Source organism: Vanellus vanellus (assembly GCF_965231255.1).
Source record: "Vanellus vanellus genome assembly, chromosome: 2".
In the NCBI taxonomy this organism is placed as follows: domain Eukaryota; kingdom Metazoa; phylum Chordata; class Aves; order Charadriiformes; family Charadriidae; genus Vanellus; species Vanellus vanellus.
In genome coordinates, this window is record NC_138906.1 from 57,291,451 (window position 1) to 57,319,084 (window position 27,634).

The 27,634-nt window shown below is 39.0% G+C and overlaps 1 protein-coding gene across 2 annotated transcripts in view; it reads left to right on the forward strand.

The window, feature by feature from the left end:
• The window catches only part of VPS41 (VPS41 subunit of HOPS complex), a gene marked incomplete at its 5' end in the record, with an annotated part of 113,483 nt that overhangs the window by 76,434 nt on the left and 9,415 nt on the right, over positions 1-27,634 (forward strand). For both annotated transcript variants that reach the window (XM_082479886.1, XM_082479885.1), the window contains 13 exons: positions 1,459-1,574; positions 3,180-3,236; positions 5,630-5,691; positions 6,425-6,506; positions 10,715-10,807; positions 11,311-11,438; positions 12,360-12,504; positions 16,919-16,960; positions 17,082-17,132; positions 18,400-18,537; positions 21,478-21,532; positions 22,639-22,779; positions 24,304-24,440. In XM_082479886.1, the coding sequence (XP_082336012.1) occupies positions 1,459-1,574; positions 3,180-3,236; positions 5,630-5,691; positions 6,425-6,506; positions 10,715-10,807; positions 11,311-11,438; positions 12,360-12,504; positions 16,919-16,960; positions 17,082-17,132; positions 18,400-18,537; positions 21,478-21,532; positions 22,639-22,779; positions 24,304-24,440 (1,247 nt within the window). The remainder of the gene's footprint in view (positions 1-1,458; positions 1,575-3,179; positions 3,237-5,629; positions 5,692-6,424; positions 6,507-10,714; positions 10,808-11,310; positions 11,439-12,359; positions 12,505-16,918; positions 16,961-17,081; positions 17,133-18,399; positions 18,538-21,477; positions 21,533-22,638; positions 22,780-24,303; positions 24,441-27,634) is intronic.

A 27,634-nucleotide genomic window follows, 5' to 3' on the forward strand; every position in this document is an offset into this window, starting at 1 on the left:
AGTATTGTGGAAGACAGTATCTTTGATGGAGATGTATCCAGAACGTGATCCGTAGGAGCTCTTGTGTCTCTTTGGACACAGCAGGCTTCGGGACTAGTGAAATGAGTAATACAGTGTCTGGAAAAGCTGCTTTAGAGACAAAGAGGGAATAAATGTCATTTCGACAGTAAGATGCACCTGGATCCACTTAAAAGGTACGCACTGATATTTAGCTTCCCTCTACTGACAAAGCTATTGGCCTATAACATGCCCCAGAATGGTAGTGTGTAATGAATGGAAACTGGAGTTTGGCAAATTCAGCCTAGAAGATAGCTTTATTTATGTAACAGGCAGGGAGATTAAGCCCTGGCACAATCTATACCAGTCTTTTTAAAAAGATGGGATGGTTTTCTGATATATGTGTCGTAGTTCAGAAAGATGCATGGCAAAGCTGATGCAGAATTCCTTGGTGAAGATTATACAGCCTGTGTTACACAGAAACATTCCTTCTGGCTTTTAAAATCCATGAATCTGATTTTTAAGCATCCTCTCTGGCAGCATGCTTCAAATCATAGGCTTGGGAGGCCTCTTTGTGTACATCAATGCCCTTAAGCCACTAGAAATATAGTATATCTCCTCCTCATCTCCAAAACATCTCTGCTGCTATCAGTGGAATTGGGATTTCTTTGTACATGTCCCTAAGCAGAACATTGATGCCCACAGTTGTACTTATACGCTTAATGAATATTCTAGTTAATCTGACAAGTCTATATTTTTGGATGGCTTTAAAACGAGCATTATTTTGTGAATTGCTTTTCAGTTCAGGAGTGTATTTCTATGTGTGTATAGATACAGAAAAAAGATGGGGGATGGTTTTCTTTCCTGTACCTACAAAATATCGATGGTGTTTCTTCATGCGTTCTGTGGAAATAAAAACTATTCTGAACAGTCATCTTTTGTGTTTGATTTTACCTTTAAGTACATTTTTCCTTTGAGCTTACTCAAAAATAAAGGCTTATGGTATAAGCAAATGCATTATACATATAACCTTAACTTATAGCATTGCAAATGCATTGCTGTAATGATGTGCTGTGTCCCCAGGGGTTATGGCATCTATCATTTATGCTTTTGATGGCCTTGACCTTGATGGGGAGGATAAGTTTATTGCAGGCTATGTAGTGTAATAGTCCTCTAAAAGTATAATAATGTGTTCTAAACCATCATAAAGTTTACACATAGTGGATGAATCAGAATTTGCAATAAGCTGTAGTGATTTTTTTTTTTGAAAGCTATTTTGCCATTTAAACCAGTTTTAATTTATTGGAGAATATAGCTTCCCAAACAAGCATGTTCTGCAGGGAGTAGCCTTGCTGTCTTCCTTGCATCTCCTCTTTTTAAATTCCCCTCAAGGGTGTACTAAAAAGCAGGGCTTTACTTAAGGAAAATATAATAATAATAAAACTGTGTATGCATTTGCAGAGTACTCGGAAGGTGAATCACTTTTTTATATCATCAGCCCAAGAGATGTGGTTGTGGCTAAAGAGCGGGACCAAGATGACCACATTGACTGGCTTCTTGAAAAGAAGAAATACGAAGTAATTTTTACAACATTCTTTCCTTCAGGTTTTCCTGGTTTAGAAATTGTGGTGGGATGATGAACTTTGCTAGGTCATTTGGATTGAATAGTTTCTGTTCCTACAGTCATTGACTAAATGCTTGTGAAGGGTAGGAGTTGACTATACATCTCTCCATCACTCTGGAGAATTCGTCTTCCTGCTGAAACAACTCATCTGAATTGCACCCAAGTGAGGTAGCTGAATTAGATGTTGTGAATACTGCTCTCAGCATCAGATATGAAATGTATTAGCTGTCACTGAAAATTATTAAAGCTGTGTTTTGACTTTAAAGCAGGAGAACAGTTAACTAATGAGCTACGTGGATGTTTTTCTAGATCTATCCCAACTAAAGAGGGAAGGGAAATGCATTTGGTGGGCAATATTAGAATTTTCCCATTCTATATCGCTTCCACTGTAGAACGAGAATGTTGTGTTGGGGTACTGTGTGTTGCTCCACATTACTTGCCTTCGGTGTTGAAGCTTTTAAGAGTAAAACCATATGGGATCGAACTGTAGGTATTGGTGCTGAAAGTAGCGTTACTCACAAAAAAACAGAGCCAATATTAAAAAACAAGGGTATACAGCTCCCTTGGGAAAAGGCACCTCAGTATTTGGTTGCGTAAATATTGGTGTGTTTAAGTATGTATGTCTAAACACATAAAACAATGATAAATTCTTACAGACAATATCAACATGCACCCAGCATTCTGGATTCTGATGTCCTGCAGTTAATGACTTAGAACACTTGTTATGATGCATAAAGTATCTTGCAAATTCTTATTTATGTGTTATTTGTTGGGTGCCTGTTATTAAAAAAAAAAAAAAAGGCAAGAAGGCCATTCAGCACATATTCCTTTTGTTAATGCAGTCATGGTATTCTTCATGCAGATCTGTTTAAATCCTTGTGGATGCTTTTGCATCTGAATAGCAAACTCATATGATGAGTGCAGTTTTGCAGTTTATGTAAATCACAGCATTTGGTCCCTGAAGACTCCAGTAATTTGCAAGTGACAGCTGTGCACGTGCCTTTCTGAAAGCCATTCAAGGTAGTAGATAGCTTGTGTGTTATGATGTATGTTAAAGGTTTCATTTTGTTTGTAAAAGTGCCAGCTTTGTTTCTGTACGTTTGAAAGAAGTAGAAGAACGGCAAATTGCACTTAAATATAAATCAGTTTGACTGGAGAAGACTTTTGGGCTGGGGAAGTGAAAGGTAGCCTTTCCCCACCCCCTTTTGTGATTTTTTTTTTTTTTTTTTTTTTTATTTCACAGGTTTTGGTAGTGAAGGGTTCTCATTTGAAAATGATCCAATGCGATTGCATTGTCTGTTTCATTGTAATCTTGTGATTTGATTCTAATATAGTAATGTGGAGTGAACCCAGATGGAAACAAAAGTAGTTTTCTCTTTGGTTGACTGCTTTTGTTTGAGTATGAATTCAAAGCTGTTCATCCAACCATAGCATTAAAAATTCTAGTGCTTCAAACACCCTACTCTGAAAAATAGTTGATTTATGCAGTTCTAGAGCTTTCTGTATTGAAAGTTTGTGTATTTGGCTAGTATCTCTGTTTTCTACTTTTTGAATATAGGAAGCTTTGATGGCAGCCGAGATCAGTCAGAAAACCATAAAAAAGCACAAGATTTTGGTAAGTCTCAAAACCTCTATTCAAAACAAAATATCTGATTTCTTTTAGAATGCTGTGAGATGCTACAAATATGTTCCCTGTTCTGTATTGCACCAGACAATAGCTGTTAGGCATACTCCAACTAGCATTCGATTTCTTGGTTTCAGCTGCAGAACAGGAATGTTAGTGTGTGAAACACAAAAGAATCTGGATTTTATGAAGGTGCTATTGACATTAAAAAGAAGAGAATTCCACTTCTCTGATTGCTGATAGGGTTTTTGTTTGTTTTTACTCTTGCTTACTTTTGTATTAAATTTGCTTTTGTTTCAAGTAACACACAGTATTACAATATTAGAGATTGGGTGGGGAGTGACACATTTCTGTTTAACTTTTACCTTGTATATGTGACAGGGTTTTGGCAGGAGTTTAAAAGGTGCAATTGGAAGACCTTTTAAATGCTATTGAAATTCAGTTGCAGTTTCACGTCTAGCTCTCATGTTGCTTTGCAATTCTCATTATTTTACATAGTTAAGCTCCTTTTCTCCTGTATAGTTATTTCCCATGTTTATAGTCCCTTCACAGAGCAAAAAAGGGTATTGAGTTCAAGATAAAAGGAGGAATAATGTAATAGCCACAAAAGCATGGCTAATTTTAGCTCTGGTTTTTTGTTGTTGTTGTTGTTTAAATTGACCTCAGTGTAAACACATTGGTATTTCATTAATACTGCTGCTTCTTTAAATGGAAGTTTGTATTTAAGTACAGTATGTTAGAAGATGTGTTTAATTTTTAAGACAGATTACTGCTATAATACGCACACTGTGTATGCATATTATATGCATATATATTATGTGTGTCTTAAAAATTCTTTTTTTCTTGTGCGGTCCAGAAGTTGAATCAAGACCTAGTGGCGTGCCATCCCCTGTCACAGAGTTTGTATGATTTAGCTGCTCTGTGGCCCTTGCAAAATATGTAAAGACTTCTTAAAGGAGCTCCTGGCAATACATTAGGGGAAAAAAAAAAAAAAAACCAAACAAAACAACAAACCCCCAAAAAAATCTTTTCTCTTGGTTTGCAGAAATTTGCTCCACTAGGGTGAAAATCAGTGTGGGTATATACAAGCAGAGTTGTTGAGTGGTCTCTAATGCAGAATCCATGGAATGCCTTGAGGGAAAAAATGTTGACATGAAGCCCTAAGTGAAGGATTAGTGATACAGGGATTTAAAGCAAGTCATGCTCTCACTGCCAAGCAGTGATCAAACCATTGACACCACACTCACCACCTGACAAGTCTGGTGGTCTTGAGGATTTTTTAGGTTGCAGTAATGAACACTGCCCCTCTGCACCTCTTGAGCAGAATGCAAGGGACCTAAACAACCACAGATCTACAACTCCTTTCTTTATACTGTCTTCTCTGCTTGCTGGGGAACTGGCCCGCAAGAGAAGGGCTGCCAGAAATCTTCATTCTTGAGAATGGTGAAGTTGAAAATACAAAGGTGGTTCCTATAGTGGAATGAAATCCTAAAATCTGGTGTACCTATATGATTTTATTATTTTTTTTAAAAAACTTTGTAGTAGCTTGACCAGTTAAAGTTGTTGGATACCTCTGTTCATATTTTGTTCCACTCAGTACTGTCCTTGATATTGATAAAAAAATTTGTGTTGTCCATCAGAAGACCTGAAGACCCATATGTTTATTTCTGTAGGAAACAATCATTATACAGCTTTTTTTTTTTTTCTTCTTTATTTCTCTTCTGGAAACAATGTGTTTTTAGTGATGTGATTCTTAAGTTATGCAGTGGGTACGCCAGCCTGTGTTGACCTTGACACCAGTGTTGAGATTACAGCAGAAGGCATGGCTGTTTCACCAAAATGTTAATATATTAAACACCTACAAGAAAAATTTTACAGCTGACCTGTGTGACAAACTCTTGAAAAGGGCAATTTATTATGTAATAATACATAGTAATTTTGCTAAATTCTTGGCATTTCCTTTACTTTACGGAGCAATACTAGGATTTATAGTCTAAACCAACATTTTTCCCCCCTGCAAACTTTGTGTTGACAGTGTGTCATACAATGGCTGGTGGTTTTCTTTTTGAGATAGCTAATGCACACACTGAATGATCAGTTATGTGTTTTGAACAATCCTTAATATGTAGAGGTGGCACAGTATTCTCAGTGTCAATGAAGTGTCAATGAGGTTATGAGAATTATTTGAAAGAGCATCTTAATGTGAATCCATGAGTGGTGTAGGCAGGTATTTCGTGTTGACTGTTCTGCAGGCCCTGCATCTAACTTAGGGCCTGGTGCTTGACTTAACATCAGTGCATACAGCTGGAATAATAGCTATTGTGGCAGTCAAGTAGTTGACGTTCAAACTTTCATAACTAATTCTTTATTTTTATTCCCTTTAGGATATTGGCTTAGCCTATATAAATCACCTAGTGGAGAAAGGAGAGTATGACCTGGCTGCTCGGTAACTTACTATTAAAGATTTTCTTTGCTGGCTAAAGTGTGTCTGTATGTGAGGAAAAAGCAAAAGCAAATTATTGATTCTGAAGTATTCTGTCATGTTGATTTTCTGTGTGGTCTGGAGCTTCGGAAATTTCAAAGCATACAGATGTATTACTGTGCCCTATATTTTCTTGCCTATAGTGATGCAAAAGTTACTTTCTAAAGTTTATCTAGACTTGATATATATATATTTTTGAAAGTCAGCCTTGATTTTTTTCAGTCACACTAGATTTTCAAAACTGAGGTTTTCTTTGGATGTTGATAATCTAAGTTTATTAGTGTGTTACTACATGTAAGATCATCAGAAAATAATTTGTGGTTATGTGGGTGTACACAAAAATTTCAAATATGGGTATCTAAAGTAAGGATCAGTAAGTGTAAGCATATCTTTTGAAGTCCTTGATTTTTCTCAGCTGGGATTTAAAAACTTCACTCATAAAGCTCATATGGCCCTAATCAATAAGGGTGAATTCACAGTAAGCAGTTAAGTCCTCTTGGATGCAACAAAATTGTAAGATCTGAAAGGAGGAGTACCAGTCACACTCTGCTTGAAGCAATGGTTGCCCAAATAAGTCACCTTTGAAAATGTCTTGATAGGGAGAAGAAAGAAGAAAGGAATCCTTGCAGTAATGCTGTCACATTTGTATTATGCCATGTACCTACTTTTGTTCTCTTCCCTTTCATCTTCTTTCCAGAAAGTGCCAGAAAATTCTTGGCAAAAACACAGAACTCTGGGAATTTGAAGTTTACAAGTTTAAAGAAATAGGTCAGCTTAAGGTAAGTTAATTTCTGTCTCTGCACTCAAGTAATTGGTATGCTGTTTCCCGCACGTTTTGACCAAGTGTCTAAAGGATCACATTTAAAGGCCCTAGTGTGGTAGCAGGATACAACGCTGCCCTTGAAATTCTTGCCCCAGATCTCTAGTTGTGCAGTTGTCTTTCAGATTGATGTATATATGTTAACAAGCCTCAAAATGAGGTTGGAGGCATAGCACATACAGGTATTCAGCTACCTATTTTTAACTTGTTGACAGCCCCCAAGTAAAAGACCCACCCGCAAGGCCTTAACATGCAAAGATGTTCACAGTTAAATACGTCTTTCCCATTTACTTTTTACTGCTTTCCAGTATGTCCTGAAAAATCCTACCCCAACTCTTAAGAAACATAGCCTCTGTGGGCACCAGCCTTTCCCGAAAATCCACATGCCTTGCAATAGAGCCACAGCTTTAAGTGGGAAAGAATAGTTAAATTGCAAAGCAACAGGGAAAACCTGTGTTGTGCACTAGAAATGGTGGCAAGAAAGAGGAGCAGTCTGCTGTCTTGTATTTTCCCTGGTCGCAGGCCAGCTACCATAATGGTATACATTTAATGTGAGATTCTCAGTTAATAAATTGCCCAGGATATAAGGCTATAGCACTGTCACTGCCAAACCAGTAGAAAACATTATGCACACTCCCTTTGGTGTAACGCATTTACATTTATTTCTGAATTTTATGTCTTCCTATTCAAACGCAATGAGCCAAAAAGGACACATTATTAAGATCTCACAGCATGCAGTCCCTTGCTGGTTTTGAACTGTTTAATTCTGTTCAAAGAGCGAAAGTGTTTCAGCATTACAGTTTTGAGAAATGTCTGGCTTTTGTTTTAGAGCCACACCAACGTGAGAACAGCCTTGCCTTTTGTATGAGTTCTTAGTGGTTCGGTGCACTCCTTGCCACCTTGGAAGATGAAATCTCATGTTTCTGTCTCTTTATTTCAATCCAATAAAGGACCTGAGTGCAGGTACAGGTGAAATTTTGATAGAGTGCTTCTCAGTCCTTTTGACTTTATTTTGGTTTTTTTAGATGTGAGTGTCTGGAATGGATGTTATTCTTGTCTCCACTTATGTCATCCAGCAGACTGTAAAATATAAAAATATTTGCAGGTTTGCTGCAAAAACATCTCTGCTAAATTACTGCCTTTCTAAACAGTTGGTTGTTTTCAGCCTCTTGAAAGTGGACTTAGGAAAACATAAGATGCAGTCAGGTACATTATTCAGCTTCAAGCTGCAGTTCTAGAAGATGCCTTTCTTATTTTACTATTGCAATTGTAGATAACTTTTCCCAAGTTCCTAAAGATACCGGAATATAATAAAGAATTAACTAAGTTAAGCCAGATCCAAATGAAGTGGTTCTTGAAATGCTTGGGGTCACTTGTATGCTATTTGGAATTTTTACCTATTTACCCAACCAGCACGTATTAAACACAGTAGTGTAACTGGGCTATAATGGCTTTAAGCCCTGATGAGGAGACTGTATTTGAGATTTGGAGACAAAGTGTATTTCAAAAGGGAATTTTCTTAAGGAATTTGCACCGCATATAAGCAGTTGCCTGAAATCTGACTTTTACAATATAAAGTGATTTGCCAGTAACTGAGGTGGCAGTGAAACTAAAGCTTTAAACTTCCCTTCCTGCAGAGGGACTAATTAGTGATACCCCAATGTCAAAGCCTGTGGGATGTGTGTGTTTGTTTGCTTGTGGGTTTAGGGTTTTTCTGAGTGTTCTGTACTAAAAGGTCCTGTTTGGGTACCAGAGGCTCCATTTTGTTATCATGATGTCTCTCCTGTCTTTGGTGAATGTCCTCTAGCAAACCTTGTCATGGCAGTTTCAAGATTTTAGAGCTTTGCAACGATCTGCTCCTTTCCTCCTCCAGCAGCAGTGGCTTGATGGAGTTTCGTGCTTGTGCTCGAGTTACTTCAGTGTAAAATCCAATGTCTCAGTTCAAACAGCTGAGGAAGGTGGATTGGGAGGAAGATGCCAAGCTCTGAGTGCTGGCCGTTGTGGCATGAGGGATGTGCTCCATTCTGTTGATTCTGCTGTGACAGCAGTGACTTTCAGCAGGGGTGCAGGATGATCAGCTAGCAGCAGCAATGCTTTAATGACCAAATATTGGCTGGAGGACACATGAAAGACTTCGCCTGACTGTGGTGGGCATAGCATAGAGCAACATTACCCAAACAGCCTTTTTCATCTCATAGGTATCCTCTGAGGAATAAATAATTGCGGTTTAGGCTTATTGGTGAGATGTTTTAGGCTATCTCATGTCAACTTTTATATCGATTTTATTGTATATACCCCGCCCTTATACCTATTGATCAAAAGTCTGAAAGAAAGTCTTAAGAAGGAAAAAAGGAAGAAAATATTTTTGTGTATAGTATCCTCTTTTTATCTGAAGTCACTTTCCCCACATGGTTCAGGCATTGATACAAAGGCATCCTGATTCTGGAGCTTTTTGTCTGACCTCGCTCCTTAACTAGCGTTTAAATTAAAATAGGAAGAGTTTGTAACCTCCAGCACAGGTTGTTCACCTTTGTTCACCTTAGTTCACCTTTGTGCCTAGGCTTAAAAATAACTTGCATGCTCCTCAGTCTTTGCTGAGCACGGGGGCCAAACTGCAGGAGGTGGTTGCACTTTTCCTTCAAAGCAGTGGGACTTGGGGCAGGAGCGATTCCCTTCGTGAGGCAGCCTGGCCCCCATGCAACGAGGCAGCTGCTCCGCTCCGCAGCTCGCTGTGAGGCTGAACCGCAGCCAAGAGTTGCAGCAAAGCCTGTCGGGCAAGGCTGTTCATTGAGGAGGTGGCAGGAAGGTAGAAAGTAGGTATGAAAACAGCCATTGGAGAATGTCCTCTCCCTTCGAGTCTCCAGCTGATGTCCAGCTTGCTTTCTTTATGGTTGGAAGAGGCTTTTTTATGAGAGGGTCAGGAATATAATTCCTCAAGGCAGCTGACAAGACTGTGCCCTGAATTAGCTATTAAATTCTGTGACAGACGGTGGGACCTGATGTTGGCAGCACGCTGCGTTTCAAAGACTGGCCAAGCTCAAAGAACGTGGGGAGAGAAGAGGTCTCCTGTGAGCAATGAACTTTTAATTTTTGCAAAGTCATTAACACTGCTTTTTTATTGGTCTCTTATTTTTACCTCCTTTTTCAACTATGGATGGAAGACTAATGAAATATGTAACTTAGGCAATTGTTTTGATCTAAATACTAGGAGACTTTGTTGTGAATAGTCACTGCTGTCTGTAAAACTGAAAAAAATAGATGTAGTGAAATGTTATTTTTCCTGCTTTGTTCATGCAACGTCAGTAACAAAATGCTACTGCACCATGTGCCATTAGTGGGCAACAGGCAACATCTCTGCATGTTTGGAGGAATTTCATCATTATTGGGCCTTCAGCTACAAACCCCAAAGTCCCAACACAGCTGGCAGCAGTAGGGTTTATTTCGGCAGGCAGTAATAACCTTGGCCTCTAGTTGCATGGAATAGTAGTGCTAATAAGATGCTGTGCTGAAATTCCAGGGTACGAGCCGATTCATTCTGGCAGGATCTCATCTCCTGCCTGCCAGAATGCAGTTCCTTAACACCTCCTATAGAGCAATAGATCACACACCTTCACCCTTTCCGTGGAGAGATGTATTCTCAAATTAATTTTCATTTGGGTATGTAAAAATAGCTGGCAAAACAGAACTCTTCATAAAATTTAGTGACCTCAGTAAGTCATAAATCAAAAGTACGTGTTTTTCAACTAACGAATGCTTATACCTTTTTACAAGATATAAGACCAAGACTGAACAAAATGGATTTTGAAAACTACCTTCTTCTGAGGGTTCTTTTGTGGATTTTATTTTCTAAACGACTAGCAGTAAATATTCAGACTTCTCTAAGTGCAATGGCTGATACTCTCATTCTACCTAGTATCTTACTACTATCTCTCTAACGAAAAATTCTTTCAGGTATGTAATGCAATTCCAATGTGTGCAATCCTAAAGTAAGTAACTTTCAGATACTGCTTACAGATATGAATACACAGCACTTCCAGTGTTTACCAGGAGCCATGTTTTGCACGTAGCTTTGTTTTTTTTGTTTCACCACAATTCCTTTTTCTATCATCAGTGTGCCAGGACGTTGCATGTTCCTCTTCTGATGCTTTATTCTCTTTGTTCCTATAGGCAATTAGTCGTTACTTGCCCAGACGGGATCCAGTTTTGAAACCTCTGATCTATGAAATGGTCCTGCATGAGTTTTTGGAGAGTGACTATGAGGTACTGCAGCCTGACGTGTCCACATGTAATATCTATTGCCAGCAAAACACCCTCAGCAATGTGGAATTCTGATAGCAAATTCTCTGTTGTATTCAAACAGATTTTCAGTGGACATTTTAATGATAATGAAAAGGTTAAAAAGATGAATTTTGGTTTAGATGTTAAAAGAACAGGTAGAATGTTATTCAGAGCACACAAATACTGTGAGATTGGTTACTTATTATAAATACTATTATTTTCAGTTTGTTTAATGTAGCACAAGCGGTCGAGGTGCTGCACAAATCATACAGCACCTGAAAGAGACCCAGCTTCATGAATCTTAATAACATTGCCCTAAGAAGGAAAATCTGTGTTCTGCACTGTGCACGTCTGTGGGCACGTAAAAGTGGCTTAGAGGTGAAGCACAGCAGGTATCATCTCAGAGGCTTAGCCAAAGCTTTGATGTTTTGAAATGTTCCTTGGGCAGTTCTTTCTCTTTCTGTTACAATCTCTTATACTTTTAGGGGTTTGCAACCCTGATAAAAGAGTGGCCTGGAGATCTCTACAACAACACAATCATAGTTCAAGCTGTAGTGGATCACCTAAAGAAAGACCCCCAGAACAGGACTTTGCTACGAACACTTGCAGAATTGTGAGTACAATTTTAACCTCCTGTTACAAAAAGTCAGCTTGAAATAGTATACTATAGTTTATAAATATCTGCCTAAATCTTTTAAAAGAAATATCTGCTTTATGGCAGTCTACAGAGTATCAGCTTTCTCTGCTCTCCACTCTGCTGATTGCACAGCCTAGCAATTCTTTCCCTTCCTTATAAAGTGTATGCTGAGTATGAAAGCAAAGAGTTTCGTATAAGATCGGATTTGCTACTCCTCTTTCCAAAGCAAATAGCTAGCATTCCTCTTTATGCTGTCAGAGGAAAACTCTTTTGTGAAGTGTGCATTTCAGAATTACCCAGAGGAAAATAAAATGTTGGTTTTTCCCCGCTATTTCAAAAGTAGTATATTTAAGTTTACTGCGTGGCTGGAAATATGTGGCTGGAAAATGTGGCAAAACTGATCGGGTTCTAGGTTACATCATACAAGGATTAAACTCTTTGGTTTTCTCAGCCTGGTTCCCATGTTAAGTTCTTTTCATAGTGCTTCTTTGAAGAAAGAAAAGCTACTGTCTATGGCTATGTTACAGTCTGTCCCAAAGTTTTAAGAGAACAAAGTGCTTTACCTCTGAAGAGAGTCCCAATTAGTTTCCAAAATCAGAAAAGTTAGCATTTTGTGTGGCTTCCCTTGTGGTTTGAAAACAGGAAAAGGAAAATGCAGAGAACCACAGGTCAGAACACAAATGTGGTGGCTGGTATCAACAGAGTTGAAATTAGTGTTCCCCGGTGTTTTATTTCCTTTTAACAAAAGTGAATCACAGCGAATATTTAGATATTCGTCAAATCAAGTAGCATCTTGACAAGCTTTACATCCTAGAGTATATTTATATTTTCCCTCATAGGTAATATTCCTACTTTTAGATATGTAAGATCACATGTATTATAACATTGTTTTATTAGGTATACTTATGACCAGCGCTATGGCAGAGCCCTAGAAATTTACCTAACACTGAGGCATAAAGACGTCTTCCAGTTGATCCACAAGCACAATCTTTTTAGTTCTATCAGAGACAAAATTGTTCTGCTCATGGATTTTGATTCAGAGGTATGGTGATCTTAATGATTTTATATTCACTTTCCACTAGAGCTATTTTAACAGATTAAAAATAAATGAGCTAAAGATAGTGTTGAGACAGAGGGTGTTTGCTGTGTCTGGATACATTCTGAGGTAAGGAAGATGTTTGCATTGACTGTGAAATAATTGACACAAGGATGACTTTTTTCCTTTGTATGTCCATTTGAGTATCACTCACAGTGAGAAGCATACCAGATGCTAGATCATTGCTGTGATTATCAAGTAGACTTTCATGATGATGTTCTTTTTGCATTTCTAATCAAATAATGCTATTAATAAGCGTAGAAAGGAGGCAGTGAATTTATTGTGAGGCATATGTTAAATGTACTTGCCACTTTTCTTTCATTGCAGTCAATTAATAGAATAGACTATTTCAGTTGGAAGGGGGCTACAATGATCACCTAGTCCCACTGCCTGACCAATTCAGGGCTGACCAAGTTAAAGCATTTTGTTAAGGGCATTGTCTAAATGCCTCTTAAACATTGACAGGCATGGGGTGTCAAACACCTTTCCAGGAAGCCTGTTGCAGCGTTTGACCACCCTCTCAGTAAAGAAATGTTTCCTCATGTCAAGTCTGAACCTCCCTTGACAGACACAGCTTTGAGTTATTCCCATGCGTCCTGGCACTGGATCCCAGGGAGAAGAGATCAGCACGTCCCCCTCCATTTTCCCTCCTCAGGAAGCTGTAGAGAGCCCCTCAGCCTCCTCTCTGAACTAGATGAGCATGAAGTCCATAGCCGCTCCTCAGAGGACATGCCTTCCAGCCCCTTCACCAGCTTTGGTGCTCTCCTCTGGACACATTCAAGGACCTTAACAATCTTCTTAATTGTGGTGCCCAGAACTGCACACAATACTCGAGGTGAGGCAGCACTAGTGCTAAATACAGCAGAGTAATCACCTCTTTAGACTGGGTCATTACACTATGTTTGATGCACCCCAGGATGCAGTTTGCCCTCTTGGCTGTCAGGGCACGCTGCTGGCTCCTGTTGAGCCTCCTGTCAAACAGCACCTCTGGACCCCTTTCTGCAGGGCTTCTCTCCAGCTGCTTAGCTCCCAGTTTAGACTTGTACCCGGCATTATCCCATCCTCAGTGCAGAGTCAGGAATTTCAGCCTGTTAAATTTCATCCCATTAAACCCCAATGCTCCAGTTTAACCAGATCTGTCTGCAAAGCCCTTGTCCGTCGAGAGAGTCAACAGCACCTTCCAGTTTAGTATCATCAGCAAACTTGCTAACTGTACATTCAACGCCTGCATCCAGATCATTGATAAAAATATTGAACAGAATTGGCCCTAGAATTTGAGCCCTGAGGAACACTGTTGGTGACCAGTTGCCAGCCAGATGTAGCCCTATTCACTACAACCTTTTGAGCCCTGCTGTTCAGCCAGTTCTTCACCCAGTGCACTGTGTACCTGCTCATCCCACAGCTGGGCAACTTGTCCAGATGGATGCTGTGAGGGACAGTATCAAAAGCCTTGCTAAAACCCAGATGAACTAGATCCACTGTATTCCCTTCATCCACTAGGCAGGTGACCTTATCATAGAAAGATACTAAGTTAGACAGGACTTTCCCTTTGTGAACCCTTGTTGACTGTGCCTGATCATTGCACTATTCTTTAAATGTCTTTCAATAGCGCTGAATATGATCCTCTGCATAATTTTTCCAGGAACTGAGGTTAGACTAACAGGTTTGTAGTTTCCTGGGCCTTCTGTCGTGCCTTTCTTGTAGATTGGACTAAAATGGGCTAGCTTCCATTCAGCAGGGACCTCCCCAGGCTCCCAAGATCTTTTGTATATGACTGAGAGGTATCCTGCCATAACATCCACTAGCTCCTTCATTATTCTGGGCTGAATCCCATCAGGCTTCATGGACTTGTGAACATTCAACTGGTACAGCTAGTCTCCTACAATTTCACTGTCCACAAATGGAAAGTCACTGTTCCTGCAGTCGTGGTCCCCCGACTCAGGGGACCGGGCAGCCCAAGGTCTGTCAGTATTATTAAAGACTCAGGCAAAAAATGCATTGAATGTCTGTGCTTTTAATTCATCCCTATTTGTCAGGTGACCATCTTCAACAAGTATCAGTGCAATGTTTCCTTTAGACCTCCTCTTTTAAAAGCCCTTCTTGTTATCTGAAACAAGGCCAGTTTAATTGAGCTGGTATTTCGTGTCTTCTCCCTGCATATATAAACCACAGCTCTATACTCTTCCTGCGAAGCCTGACCTCACTTCCAGAGATCATACAATTTCTTTTTCTTCCTGACTTCCAAGCAGCGTTCCCTGGTCAGCCAAGCTGGTTTTCTGCCCCACTTGCTTGACTTAGGACACAATGGGATTGCCTGCTCCTGTGCTTTTAAAAGGTGGTTTTCCAAAAGTGACCAGCACTTGTGGACTCCTAAGCCCTCAAAAGCAGATTCCTAGGGGATACTGCTAAATAGCTCCCTGAATAGCTTAAAGTTTGCTCTCCTGAAATCCAGGGTAGCAACTCTGCTGTCCTGCTTTTTTCTTATTACACTGAAAATTTTGAACTCAACAATTTCATGATCACTGTGGCTAAGACAGCTGCGTACCATCACATCCCCCACAAGTTCTTCTCCAGTCACAAAGAACGAGCAGGAGGGCATCTTTCCTAGTGGGTTTGCTGAGTACTTGGAACAAGAAATTATTTCCTACAAAATTCAGGGATTTTCAAGACCTGCTCATCACAGCAGTATTGATAATTCCCAGTTCATGTCTGGGAAGTTGAAATGTCCCATAAGGACAAGGGCTACTGATCCAGAAATTTCTCGTAATTGCTTCACAATCCTGGATGGGCAATTGGTAGTAGATGCTCACTCAACATCTCCTTTGTTTTCCATCCCCCTAATCTTCACCCAGAGGCTCTCAACCACATCATCACTAACTGTAAGGGCTGTGCTATCAAACCTCTCCCTTACGTACAGTGCAACACTTCGCCTGCCTTGCCTATCCCTTCTAAACAGCCTGTAGCCCTCTATCCCAGCACTCCAACTGTGGGACTTATTCCACCAAGTCTCACTAATACCAATGATATCATAGCGCTGGAAGCTGACCAGCACTTCTCGTTCATCCTGTTTCTTTCTCATACTGTGGCTGTTGATGTACAAGCATTTCAGATATGCTCCTGAGCCCTTTGTGCTCCCAGGAGTAGTGTAAGTGGTCCCACTAGCATTGCCACCCCCAGGCGATGCCATGCTGACCCTTGGCTTACCTACTGCAATCCTGTTGGTATCCCCTTCCCCCATCAATTCTAGTTTAAAGCTCTCTCAATCAGTCCCACCGGCTTACACCCAAAGACACATTTTCACCATTGGGACATGTGGATCCCATCAGGCCTCAGTATACTTTGTGTCTCAAAGGCTCTTCCTTGGTTTAAAAACCCAAAGTTTTGGTGGAGGCACCAGTTGTTGAGCCAAGTATTGATATCCTGCGCTTGCCTGTTTCTTCTGAAATCTCCCCCCATTACTGGAGGGATTGAGGAAAACGCGACCTATGCTCACAAATATTATTTTATTTTGCTTTTGAAAATTTGCAAGGTTATTAACCTAAATTCCAAGAATAAGAAGTATGTGTTTTGTGCTGAATTCAATCTTCTTTCTTCCCAGCTGGCTATAAAACCTCAGCATATGAGTTTTGGTATGATTCTTGGGAAGAAACCAAGTGGATCTGCATTTTCAGTGCAGTGGTTGTTTAAGCACTGGTGCTACAATATGGAGCCATCTGTACCAAAGATGATAATCTTTGGTATGCCCATTCTAAACTACATGGGGGAAAAAAAGAGTATAATTCTTTTTCTATTAGATAGAGTAAATCATATCAGGAATCTATGGGTTTGTATTTTTTTAACGTGAAGCAAAGTTTGCTCTTCTAAGAGGAACCAGAACCAGAATCCCGATGGCCACTCTGCTTACATGATTTTGTCTGCTTGTGTTACGGTGTCGGTGTGCAGATAGCTTGGAGGAATCCAATTGTAAGGGAAGTTGAGTCGTGTGTTTCCTCTACAGCCATCACCTGCAGTTCCCTTTAGCAATGGGACAAACAGTATTTCTACATCATTTGACAGTGGTATTCTGTGACCCACGATTCGATGGGCATACTTCACCTGCAATATAAGTGCACAGTATTGATTGGTATTAGTGTGGAAACTTAGGAGGAGTATTCTGGAAGAATACATGATGTGTTCTCCTGTAATGCTGTGCTGTTGGGGAATGCTGATGTTATGCAAACTGCTCTCTGAATTATGTTGCTGAAAAGAGTAGGTCTGCAATATTCCTCTGATACCCATCAGTGAACAAACATAATGCTATATGGACTGTGAGAAAATACACGTACCTGTCTCTTAACTGGGTTCTCTTTCTTTACTTTAGAAAGCAGTAGACATGCTTTTGGATAACGAAGATAAAATTTCCGTGAGTATAACAAGTTCATGGCATGGCAGTCCAATGCTTGCTTCTATTACCTGTCCTTTCAGTCCTGTAAATCTTCATCACAAGTTTGCTAATCTGTTGGGTTTTATTTATTTTCTTTCAGATTGACAGAGTGGTTGAAGAATTAGAGAACAGGCCTGAGCTACAGCATGTGGTAAATATTTCTATATTCTGTTGGTTTCAAGTTGAGCCGAATAAACTCGTTGCTGGGCATATCTCTTACAGATGAGGTTATCCTGTCAAAGTGCACATGACACTAAAATGTTATAAATCCTCAGAGGCAAAGTGGCTACTTGTGCTAATCCATTTTTTAACATGGCCATAGCATTTTTACAATAGTAAAATAATGTTAAAACGCGTACCTCTGAGAACTTGAGAACATACTGCTTACTTGTTAACATACCTTGAGGTATTCCTTATGGCATTGCAGACACTTGTCTTCTCTGGTCAATTACTTCTTGCTTGTATCCCTCCTCTTTCCCTACACAAAAATGGGATTGGATGTCGGATGCAACTCTGAAGCATATTTTGATGATCCGTAGAGACAGTGAACTGCTTGCCTTTCTCAAGCTGTGACTTCTGTACACTGCAGTATTGTTCTTGTTTGTGCTGAATTACAATATCACTGTAAGGCTTTGGCTCCACATTGCTATTCCAGAAGCACCTCTTCGGTTTGAACGTGTGCTGTCAATGGAATACGTAACGTGTAACCATGGGCTTGGGCTGTATTAGGGAGGGAAGTTTAACTTGCTGCTGTGTACAAGCTGGGCTCAGGGCACCAGTCTGGCGGAGAGCGGGTTTATGTGTTAGAGATCTGATTATAGGAAGCAGCTCTATGAAGTGTGCAGCCTGCAGCCCAAGAGCTTTGCAAAGACGACTGACTGACTGTCAGTTTATGGAAGGGTTGCATCAGTTTCAAAGTGTGAAGCCTGCTTCCGTTTGCGTAAAAGTGACTCTCCAGATGATTCTCAATGCTTTTCTGTGCTCATCTACAGAGAAGGAGCTTTGCCCCAGTATCTATACTTTGAGGTACTTTGTTTAAAATACTTCATGTGGTAAAAATTTGATCTATAGGAATCTGTAATGGTGAAGTATATCTAGATAATCAAAATGCTTCATTTGACATATTTGTCCAAAGTTTTCTGTAAAATTCAAAATCCAGTAGTTTCATTGAAGGTTAAAGGACAGTTTCTTAACTGTTGCTGAACACCTGCTTTATAGAGCTGGTTTTGGAGATTGGTGTGATGAGAGTACTTGAGAAAAATGTAAAATTAGTCTTTTGAATCAGGATTTAATCCCTGTGCCTTTTAGTATGTGTTATCAAATTCCTGAGGAAATTAGGAGTAGTTTTTTATTGTCAGAAAACAAATAACATTGCCTAAGTGGTTTTGTGTTCTGATATTCTCTCTTTTGATTCCTAGTATTTGCACAAGCTTTTCAAGAGAGACCACCACAAAGGTCAGCGATACCATGAGAAACAGATCAGCCTTTATGCTGAATACGATCGTCCAAATTTACTGCCATTTCTCAGAGACAGCACTCACTGTCCTCTGGAGAAGGTAAGCCCCCAAAATCTAAACACAGGTCTTCAATTTTTTTGTTTGTTTGTTTGTTTTTCATGTCTGTGTAGCTTGTAGTAGTGTGAATTTGTAACTGTGTCTGGTACTGCCCTCTACTGCCAAAAGGAGGGATCCTTTGTGTTTGTGACCATCCCCTGCAGAAGTTTGGTTTGCAGAACTAGCCCACAGCTGAGACCTTCCTCTCTCAGCTTACAGGGCAAGAATCGGTGGGGATTTTTAATGTAGAAGTTCTGAATTCACACACGGTGTGTACCTACAGCATATCTACACAACAGCGCCTGGCCTGACTGGACAGCAGGTTGTGGTTGCAAGAAATTGACCGTCATTTTACCAAATCTAGGACTAGTCAGCGTGTTAGATCTTGAAAAATTAGTAGCTATAACTGGAGTTTTTCTAGCTTTGTATTCTGAGGTCTTAAGTTACTTTCAAATAATATACACAATATAACAAGTCACTGAACTAGCAGAGCTAGAAGTATTTTGTCTTTGTACTTCTGCTTGTAGACTTGGGGTTTTACAGACTACCATGTTTCTACCCTTTTTAAGATTTTACGTTTTCCTTCCTTGCTCTTTCTTGTCAAAGTGAAAGTTATAGTTAAAGGCAGTCTTGTTTTTTTTTTTCTCCTGCTTGAATTAATGTAAATGGAATGGAAATTTAAGTTTTCCTCTTTAGTTGGGTCAGTATTTTATTATTTGTATTTGTTGCTGTTAATGGCCAAGCAGAGCAGACTTTGTGAAAGGATGCCTCTCTGTATGCAACTATGGTGATGACACCAGTGGAGTAGTTTTAAATGTAATATTGAATATTGTATTTTACGTGGTTGACATTCTATGGAGAACTAGTACTGTTTCTAGCACCTCTCGTTTTGCATGCTTTTGTCAACTTTACTGTGCAACAGCAGGAAACACTGGAAAATGCTTCATTAGGATTGCAGGCTTGGTCTTTGCACGAGACTAGGATGTCTCAGCTATCTTTTTAGGCAACGAGCCTGAGAGGTTTCCAGCTACAGACTTGTGTCTACAATGTTGGCTTATTTAACTGTCTGATTATCCCTCAGTTTTTGCCTTATATATTATTTGTGTGATCGTGGTTTTATGTATAACACCTTACCTGTACTTCTTTTTTTCATTTGGTGCAAATTAGTTTTAGTTATTGCAGATCAAGCCACCCATCTTCAGTGATGCGTAGTGCAGAAAAGTGCTATGCGTAAGTGATGCAAGCACATTGCTGGCACTGCTTTGCTGAAGTTATGGGTTGTGAGCAAGAATATGTCAGAGATCCATGAACCTTTGGAAGGTGGGGTGCAATAATTACCAAAGGGATAGAAAAGGATATTTGAAAAAGTGTAATTCTAACCTTACATTAAAATGTTAATAAGCTTCAGTAAGAAGCTAAGGAAGAGAGGAAAGATACCAACACTGTATAGCACTTGGCTGAATTTTCTGTCACTGCTAATTTTGTAATTGTACTTCTTACATACGTATCATATAGTAACTCTTGTTGCCACATGCAAATCTGTGTTCTCAGGAAATGAAAAGGGGACCAAGAATTTCTCAGTTACCCATATCTTCAGTTTCTGTTAAGCAGATACCAGTGCAGAGTATAAATTACAAAAAAAACTCCGCGATGTTTGAACAAATTCACGCTTATTTTGCTTTTAAGTAATTATAAACCTGGCAGGAAGAAAGAATTCTTGTTTTTTAAAAGTAAGCCACTTTTATTCAAGTGCAGTTTAGCAAATGTTTTATAAAGTGAACTGAAAGAGAAGTATGAATGTTCCCCGTTTTCCTCTAGAGGGAGCATGACAGTCAATAATGTGCGGCATCCAGAAATACTGAATACTTGATGCTTTGTAGGTTAACTTCTAAGTAGAGAGAAAAAAGGCTGTCAGCTGTGTTTATAACTTATTAGCATTATTCATACCTTCATTCCCCTGAAGTATCTGGTTGGTAATTTACTTACCTCTACCCTGAAATTCATTGTCTGTGTCTCTAATCTTCATAGTAACCCATCTGAAATAATTTGAGAATGGAAGGAAAAGTTAATTCCTACCTACATCTTTAGCTGTAGCTGTATCTTATGCATTTACAGTTTTGATTTCCAGGTATGAAAGTCTTTATTGGTGAACAGTTGTCTTCACAGGAATGCCGTGAATCTTGAGTTCGCTTTCTGTTTCCAAATCGGGAAACAGACGTGGCATCATTTATGGCACACCAGCCCTGCCAATTTTCTGTTACTAAAAACTTGTTGGTAACCAGTTTGGTAGTTTTGGTAAATGTGCTAAGTGGTTTTCAACCACACACGGATTCTGTAACCGCTCATGGTATTTAGCCCTCAGGTCTTTAAACCAGATTTACAAGAAATGCTTCCTTCTTATTTTTTCATATTTGCGCTAGATTATTTTTCTATTTTCTTCTTGGAGGCCACTGGTGCAAAACTTGGAGGGCACTCTTTACCTCCCAAAACCATTCTGATTATACTGAGGAGATCTACAGTCTTGTGTTATGAATGAATGTCAGGCAGACCTCCATCACTAGAGATATCATAAGTCCACCGACAGGAAGCAAGTCTTGTCAGCAGATAACTTTTAATGCTTTTGGATTAACCAATTTTTGGAAGCAGAAGAAAGAAGTTTCCAGTAGATTTAAAGGTAGAGATTGGCATAATCCAGACTGAAATACCTTTTCTGTCCCCAGGTTTATTTAATCTTGGAGAAAAATTAAAAAAAAATGCTGTGGAGTTTGTCCTCTTAATTAATGTTGACAGTGCATATTAAAGGAGCTGTATTCCTGTCAAAATGAGTAATGCAACTTCATGGGAAAATGTCTTTAAGTCTCTTGCAGCATTTGTGATCAATAAAATATCATGTTACATGGTTCCCTGTATTCTCTTTCCCTCCTCCCTTCCCTTAAATTCAAGGCTCTTGAGATCTGCCAACAGAGGAACTTTGTAGAAGAGACAGTCTATCTTCTGAGTAAGTAACGCTCACTGTGATAAATTACAACATGATTTTAATCTTGTCATAAAGTTTATGCTGCAAAAATGTATGATGTATTGTCTAATATCGTTTAACACACTTTCCCAAAGACAAAAGTTGGTATGCAGTCAGTAGAACCAAATAACATGATTTAGAAAATAAAACAAATCACTGGATTATTCATATGATGTCTTAACTCCATATATTGTGTTACTGCATTTCTGATTTGGTGTTTTTCTGGGGTTTTGGAGGTGTTGCAGGGATATGGGGAGCAGGTTGGGAGGCGGTATTTTTGAGACAGTCTTCAAGAGAAGAGTAATACTGTCAGTTTGAAGAGAGAGAAGAAATAAAAAAATGGTTTATTCTGAATGCATCTCAGAAGCTGATTGTTATATTTTGCTCAAGTGGAAGATTTGCTTATGTTTCCTTTTTTCTTTTTTTTTTTTTTCTTTTTTTAGTAAAATTAATTGCAAATTAACTCCCCCAGCAGGCCAGGGAATCTGCCTTGGAATGGGAGGCATTGTAAGACTAAGATTTTTATGTATGTATATGTATTAGTCATGAATCAAATGGAAAGCATTTTTTTAATCAATATTTGTTTTAGTATGAAGAACGTTTTGTGGACCATTTGAGAGCAGAGTAGGATTTACTTATGGATTTATTTAAAGAATAGTTCAGCGTTTCTACTATTTCTTCCTTCCTCTCATTTCCTATGGGTGTAAGCTGCGCTACATTTACTGCAAATTAAGACTGTCCATGAGGGCTCTTTAAAGGGTGTATTTCATGTCACGGTTTACATGCACATGCTCCCCCTTACATTACATGTTGCTGTGGTTCAGAGCCCCTAATATGACCCAATACATCCTTAAGAAAGGCTTCTGGTCCCAGTCCAGCAAAGTGCTCCAAGCACTTGTTCAGGTTATACTGATTGCTCTGGGATTTGCATTCCTACATCAAATCAGATTAGATTAGATTTGATCTTGGTTGAGTTAGTCTGAGGCAACTTCACAGTTATAAAATTCATATTGAAAGAACTTCTTAAAGCACTGAACATTGATAAGCATTTAGGATTTATAATCTCTTTTCGTATTTTTTCCTTCTAGGCAGAATGGGTAATAGCCGCAGTGCCTTGAAGATGATAATGGAAGAATTGCAAGATGTAGATAAAGCTATTGAATTTGCCAAGGAACAAGATGATGGAGAGCTTTGGGAAGACCTCATTTTATATTCTATCGACAAACCACGTAAGCGGGATTTCTCAGAAGCCTTGTATGTGTATTTTTTTGTGGAATGCTGTTGCAATTAAAGGATTGGATTATTCATGTGCATGTTAGCGAAGCTGTTTATGGATGGCCAGGGTGGTGTTCCAGTTTGTGGAGCACAACATAGCTGTCCTGCTGTACACAAAAACTTCCAGTAAGGCAGCACATGGGCATGCTACAGAATGAGTACTTAGGGTTTTAACATTTGAATAAGCCCTGCATAGTTATGTCTTTAATGACAAATTAAGGGGAGAATGGTGCTTTTAATTTGGCAGAATGAGGCTTTATTTTTAGACAGCCTCAAAACGCAGTCTGCAGACTTGATGAGGATGTTGTGCAGTGTGTTTATTGCAGCTGCTTCCCTTTGAAATTCCAAAAATGAAGAACCTATACCTTTCTACCCCTCAGTAGAATAACTAATTTGTTTTGTTTCTCTGATACAAAGGTAAGATCTGTAATAATGAGTGCATTTTGCCTTTCATCCATTATATGAATAGCTACTCAGGTTTAAAGCTCAGATGGAATCAGAAACTGACAGAATCTCATAAGCAACATCAGTTTTGTTCATGATGCAGATTCAGAGGAGTTAATATGACTGAGAAAATAGAGAATTATTTTAACTATCTACTTCATTAGTTTTGCAACCTCTTCTGGGGTTTTAAATCCAGGCTTTAAAGTCTCTCTTGAGATCTCTTTTCTGAAGGATTGAATGTCTTGTAGAATTAGTGTCAGAATACATATCTTTTCATCCGTTGGCCACTAATTCTGGTGGGAGTAAGCAACCAAAATTTCTGTTACTCCTTTAGGAGAATGGCATTCTCAAGTTACCCATACTTAAATGCAGTCCATCACTAAAAGTGATGCTACAATTAGTGACATCTTTAGCGCAAAAGGGATTCAAAGCATATAAAATTCTCTCATATGCAGAGCATTTGCCCATATGCAGAGCAATTCCAGTGATATTCCCCAGTTTTGGGAGTTAAAGAAAAAACACAGCCTCGAGGTTCATCCTTCTAGTTTTTCATTTAGCCAGGTGCACTTCAAAAAGCAAGAGACTTCTTTTGTGTCACTCTCACCAATGTTCAGAAACACTCTGGAGTTAGATAAAGTGCTTGAAAATTTGTTATTAAAACCTGGAACAGGGAATGGAATAGTCACTTGATGTAGTTAATTTTCTGGCTCTATTTGCTCGCATGCCCTTTTTATTAAATTTAAGTGCATTATTTACTTATGGGTTTGTGCTGGGTACCATAACCCCTTTTCTAAATACCTTAGAAGTTCTGTGAATTGCCAAACTGTAGCTTCCCCTCTTACCCAAGGGCCTGTATTCAAGCAAGTACAGCTGCAAGAAACATATGAAGGTTATATAAACAAGGTTTAGCGTTATCCCTTAGTAGAGAACTTTCATAGAATCAGACAGAGCCTGTAGCTTGCCACCAAAGCATCCTTTAATCAAGTATTTTGCTGGATTTCTTTCTTAATTTCTTTGCCTCTTGGTTTTCACAGCTTTTATTACTGGTTTGTTGAACAATATTGGAACCCACGTTGATCCCATTCTTTTGATCCACCGCATTAAGGAAGGCATGGAGATTCCTAATTTGAGAGACTCACTGGTGAAAATTCTTCAGGACTACAACTTGCAGGTAAATGTTGCATTCTTCCTGCAATGCTCATTTTCAGAGTTATGGCAAAACCGCTTTGCCACTGAACAGCACGAGAAATGGCTATCATGTTCATTTTGTTCAGACATCTGTCATTGACACTGTGGGTCGGTACAGAACTGTGACAAAAAGGGTAGAAATTTGTCAAGATGAATAGTCTCTTCTCTTGATGGCTTCTAGCATTTCTAAATCTCTCCCATGCTGTCGTAAGCCTGGTGAGCAAGTAGAACTGGAAAGATCTTGGGTGATTCAGATTATTTTATGCTGCCCGACTGTCCGATATTAGAAAGTCTCATGACGAGTATTTTTCATTCTGTTTCATGTATGAGGAGGCAGAACACAACATGCACTCACTAAAACATTCACCAGGTAGTATAGCTGTATGTTAAGTGTCATACTTAAGTGTCGTAAAGGAAGATGAACTTGTAAAATCAAGTTCATGTCTGTTGTGCAGAATGTGTTGACGTCTATGCATTTAAAAAAAAAAAAAAAAAAAAAAAGACTACTCCCTGGACTATGGGAGTTCTTATCCCAGCATAATTATACAGATATGTGCAGTTCCCTACGTGACTGCTTTTGCTGTGCACTTGTAAGAACTTGAAAGAAGTGTACCCTTAAATGTTCCTAAAAATAACAACAAAAGGAGTTGCATTGCATAGTGTAAATCTCCATGCTACCAAAGGAGGCCCAAACTTGAGTTCTCTGTGACACTGCTCTGCACCCTTCTACTGAGACATGTAAGGATATAGAGCAGTTTGAGTGCCTCAGGTGTGACTATGCGGAGTCCAAGAAAACATAGCTGAAACTCCAATTTTCTGAACCTCATAAACATTTGTTTCCCATCTGCTATTAGTCTTTGGACATCTCTAGCAGATAGATAGGTTTGATTGTTTTCAGTAAAGGTCACAGCTGGTGTCTTACCAGACCAAATCAAGATTATGCCTTCACTGATGTCAGAAGTACTTTTAAAAAGGCAAGCTCTAAGCCTTTCCAAAGCTCTTCCTTTATTTCATTATCGTACATGCTTTAGGTTATGATTTTCAGTATTTCAAAAACACATTAAGTGTCTTGTTCTCCTGTACACATATTATGTGCAAGGAGCTACACAAGATAAACAGATACATGTTTGCATATAATGCATGTTGTAGCATTACTTCCAGTTATTTAATTGACTTCTTTAGATACTATCCTTCCAAAATAATGCTAGATAAATAGAGTGCTGCATTTAAACAGTTGAATGTTAATCTTGCCGCTGTCAGTACCTTGCTGCTCTCACTGCTGTGATCCTGCTGTTTCTCCGTTCTCTTGAAATCAAAATGGAATTTTTGGGGTGTCTGCAGGCAGACTAAGTCATGTGTGCATAGCTGCAGAGTTACACGTATGCAAAGTATATTGTGTGGCTTCAGACAAAGCTGATGACATCGTTTGGTCACATTTTTGGGAGGGAAGAATAATTTTGTCTTCAAATACCTTTTAACATAATTACTTTGGGATTAAAAGGATGTATTTAACCTTCAGAATGGTATCTAAAATTATTTCCTGTTAGCATTGTAATGCTTCATGGATTTGAAATTAATTCATTTTGAAGTATATTTGGATAGCTCTAGGGCTAAAATTTAGATCTTTTAGGAATAATAGAAATTAGGAAAGTCTAATGCAATTTGTGCTTGGCTTGCTTGTACCATAGCAAAACAATATAGCCAAAAAAAAGGGGGGGCTATTTTTCTTTACAGAAATATAAGCTATAGTTTAAAATAAGTCTGTTCCTGAAGTGTTAGAGGCAATGTGAAGTATACTGTTTATGAACAGATGGTGTGTCTACACTGAAATTTAGAGATGTGATTGAAGCTCTTGCTCACTCACCTAAGTAGCGTTAGATTGACAAGCTCAATTTTTTACAGCAGGACTGTTTCTGCATTCAGTGTGTGCTTCAGGACATGGCTGGGATTTCAAGTAAATGTCTAAGTGGCCTCTCCCTGATGAGGGCAATTCTGCTCTAGGTTCATCATTACTGCTGCCTCGTTAGCTGTTTTAAAGCTAGCCTTTGGTGTGTTTGTATGATGCCTGGTTGCACTTTTGCGTCATGTTGTGTAAATTCATGGTGAGAAGTCCATGTCCTCTATTCTGGCCTGGCACAAGTCCTTGGATATTGCTTAAAACTTGTATCACCTAGTGTATGAGACATTTTGAACTCCCACAGCAATAAAAATTTCATTGACTAGGATCTTCTGTAATTTCACCTCCTCAGATCTTGAGCTCTGTATGCACCTAAGTTTTATTTTTCCGATTTTCAAAGGTAAAAAAAGAAAATCTTGTGCCAGGATCCACACAGGAGATGCGCAGGTGAAGTTAGAACCTGTTGGTTGGCTTGCAAGTCACTGCCTAAAACAAAAACTGTGCTAATCTTTTTATAACATTGACTCCCCAAAAAGTATTACAGCTGTGCTGTTGTATTATTTAACTCTGGCCTCCTTTTGCAAGCCCTGATAAGACTGTTGTATGCTTAAGTAAGTATGCGGACGCAAATTTCCTATTATGGTGTTAAATTTCCTTAGCAGTAAACTTTACATCAGATGTGATTTGAAATAGGAGTGGGAGCTAAAAGCAGTGCCTTTGACGGACTTTGTCCTTTTGAAAACAGTTCTTTACATCCCAGCAAAACCAAATGAATGAGATTGAGTGGCTGCCAAAGCATGTCATGTGTGGCTTACAGTGTGCATTAGAGAATCCAACAAGGAAGTCTACTAATGCAACAAAATTTGTTGTAATTTTATTTTAATCTGGGATCTTCCCTGGATAATTTCAGTTTTTATTAATGTTGGCATATTGAAGACTGACTGCTTTATTTTAACAAATTACCACCCATTAGATGAACCGTTGCATCTGTTGTATGTGCTACTCTAAGAGCACCTCAGCTCTAAAGTAATGTGGTTAACTTACAACTTTGAAAAGGCATTAATACCTGTTTGCTACCAACCAAGCAATCATGGCACTAAGATAGAATTAGGTATTCTATTGAGTAAAAATAAAATTTAGATCACGAGACTTTGTTCTTTGACTATAACTTAAATTAAGTACTTCCAATTTACTTTTGCTGTGGCGTTACAGCTCTGCTTTACAAGTAGGGATCTATTAAAATGCCTTACTATTCTTCAAGAATACCCATTTATATTTTC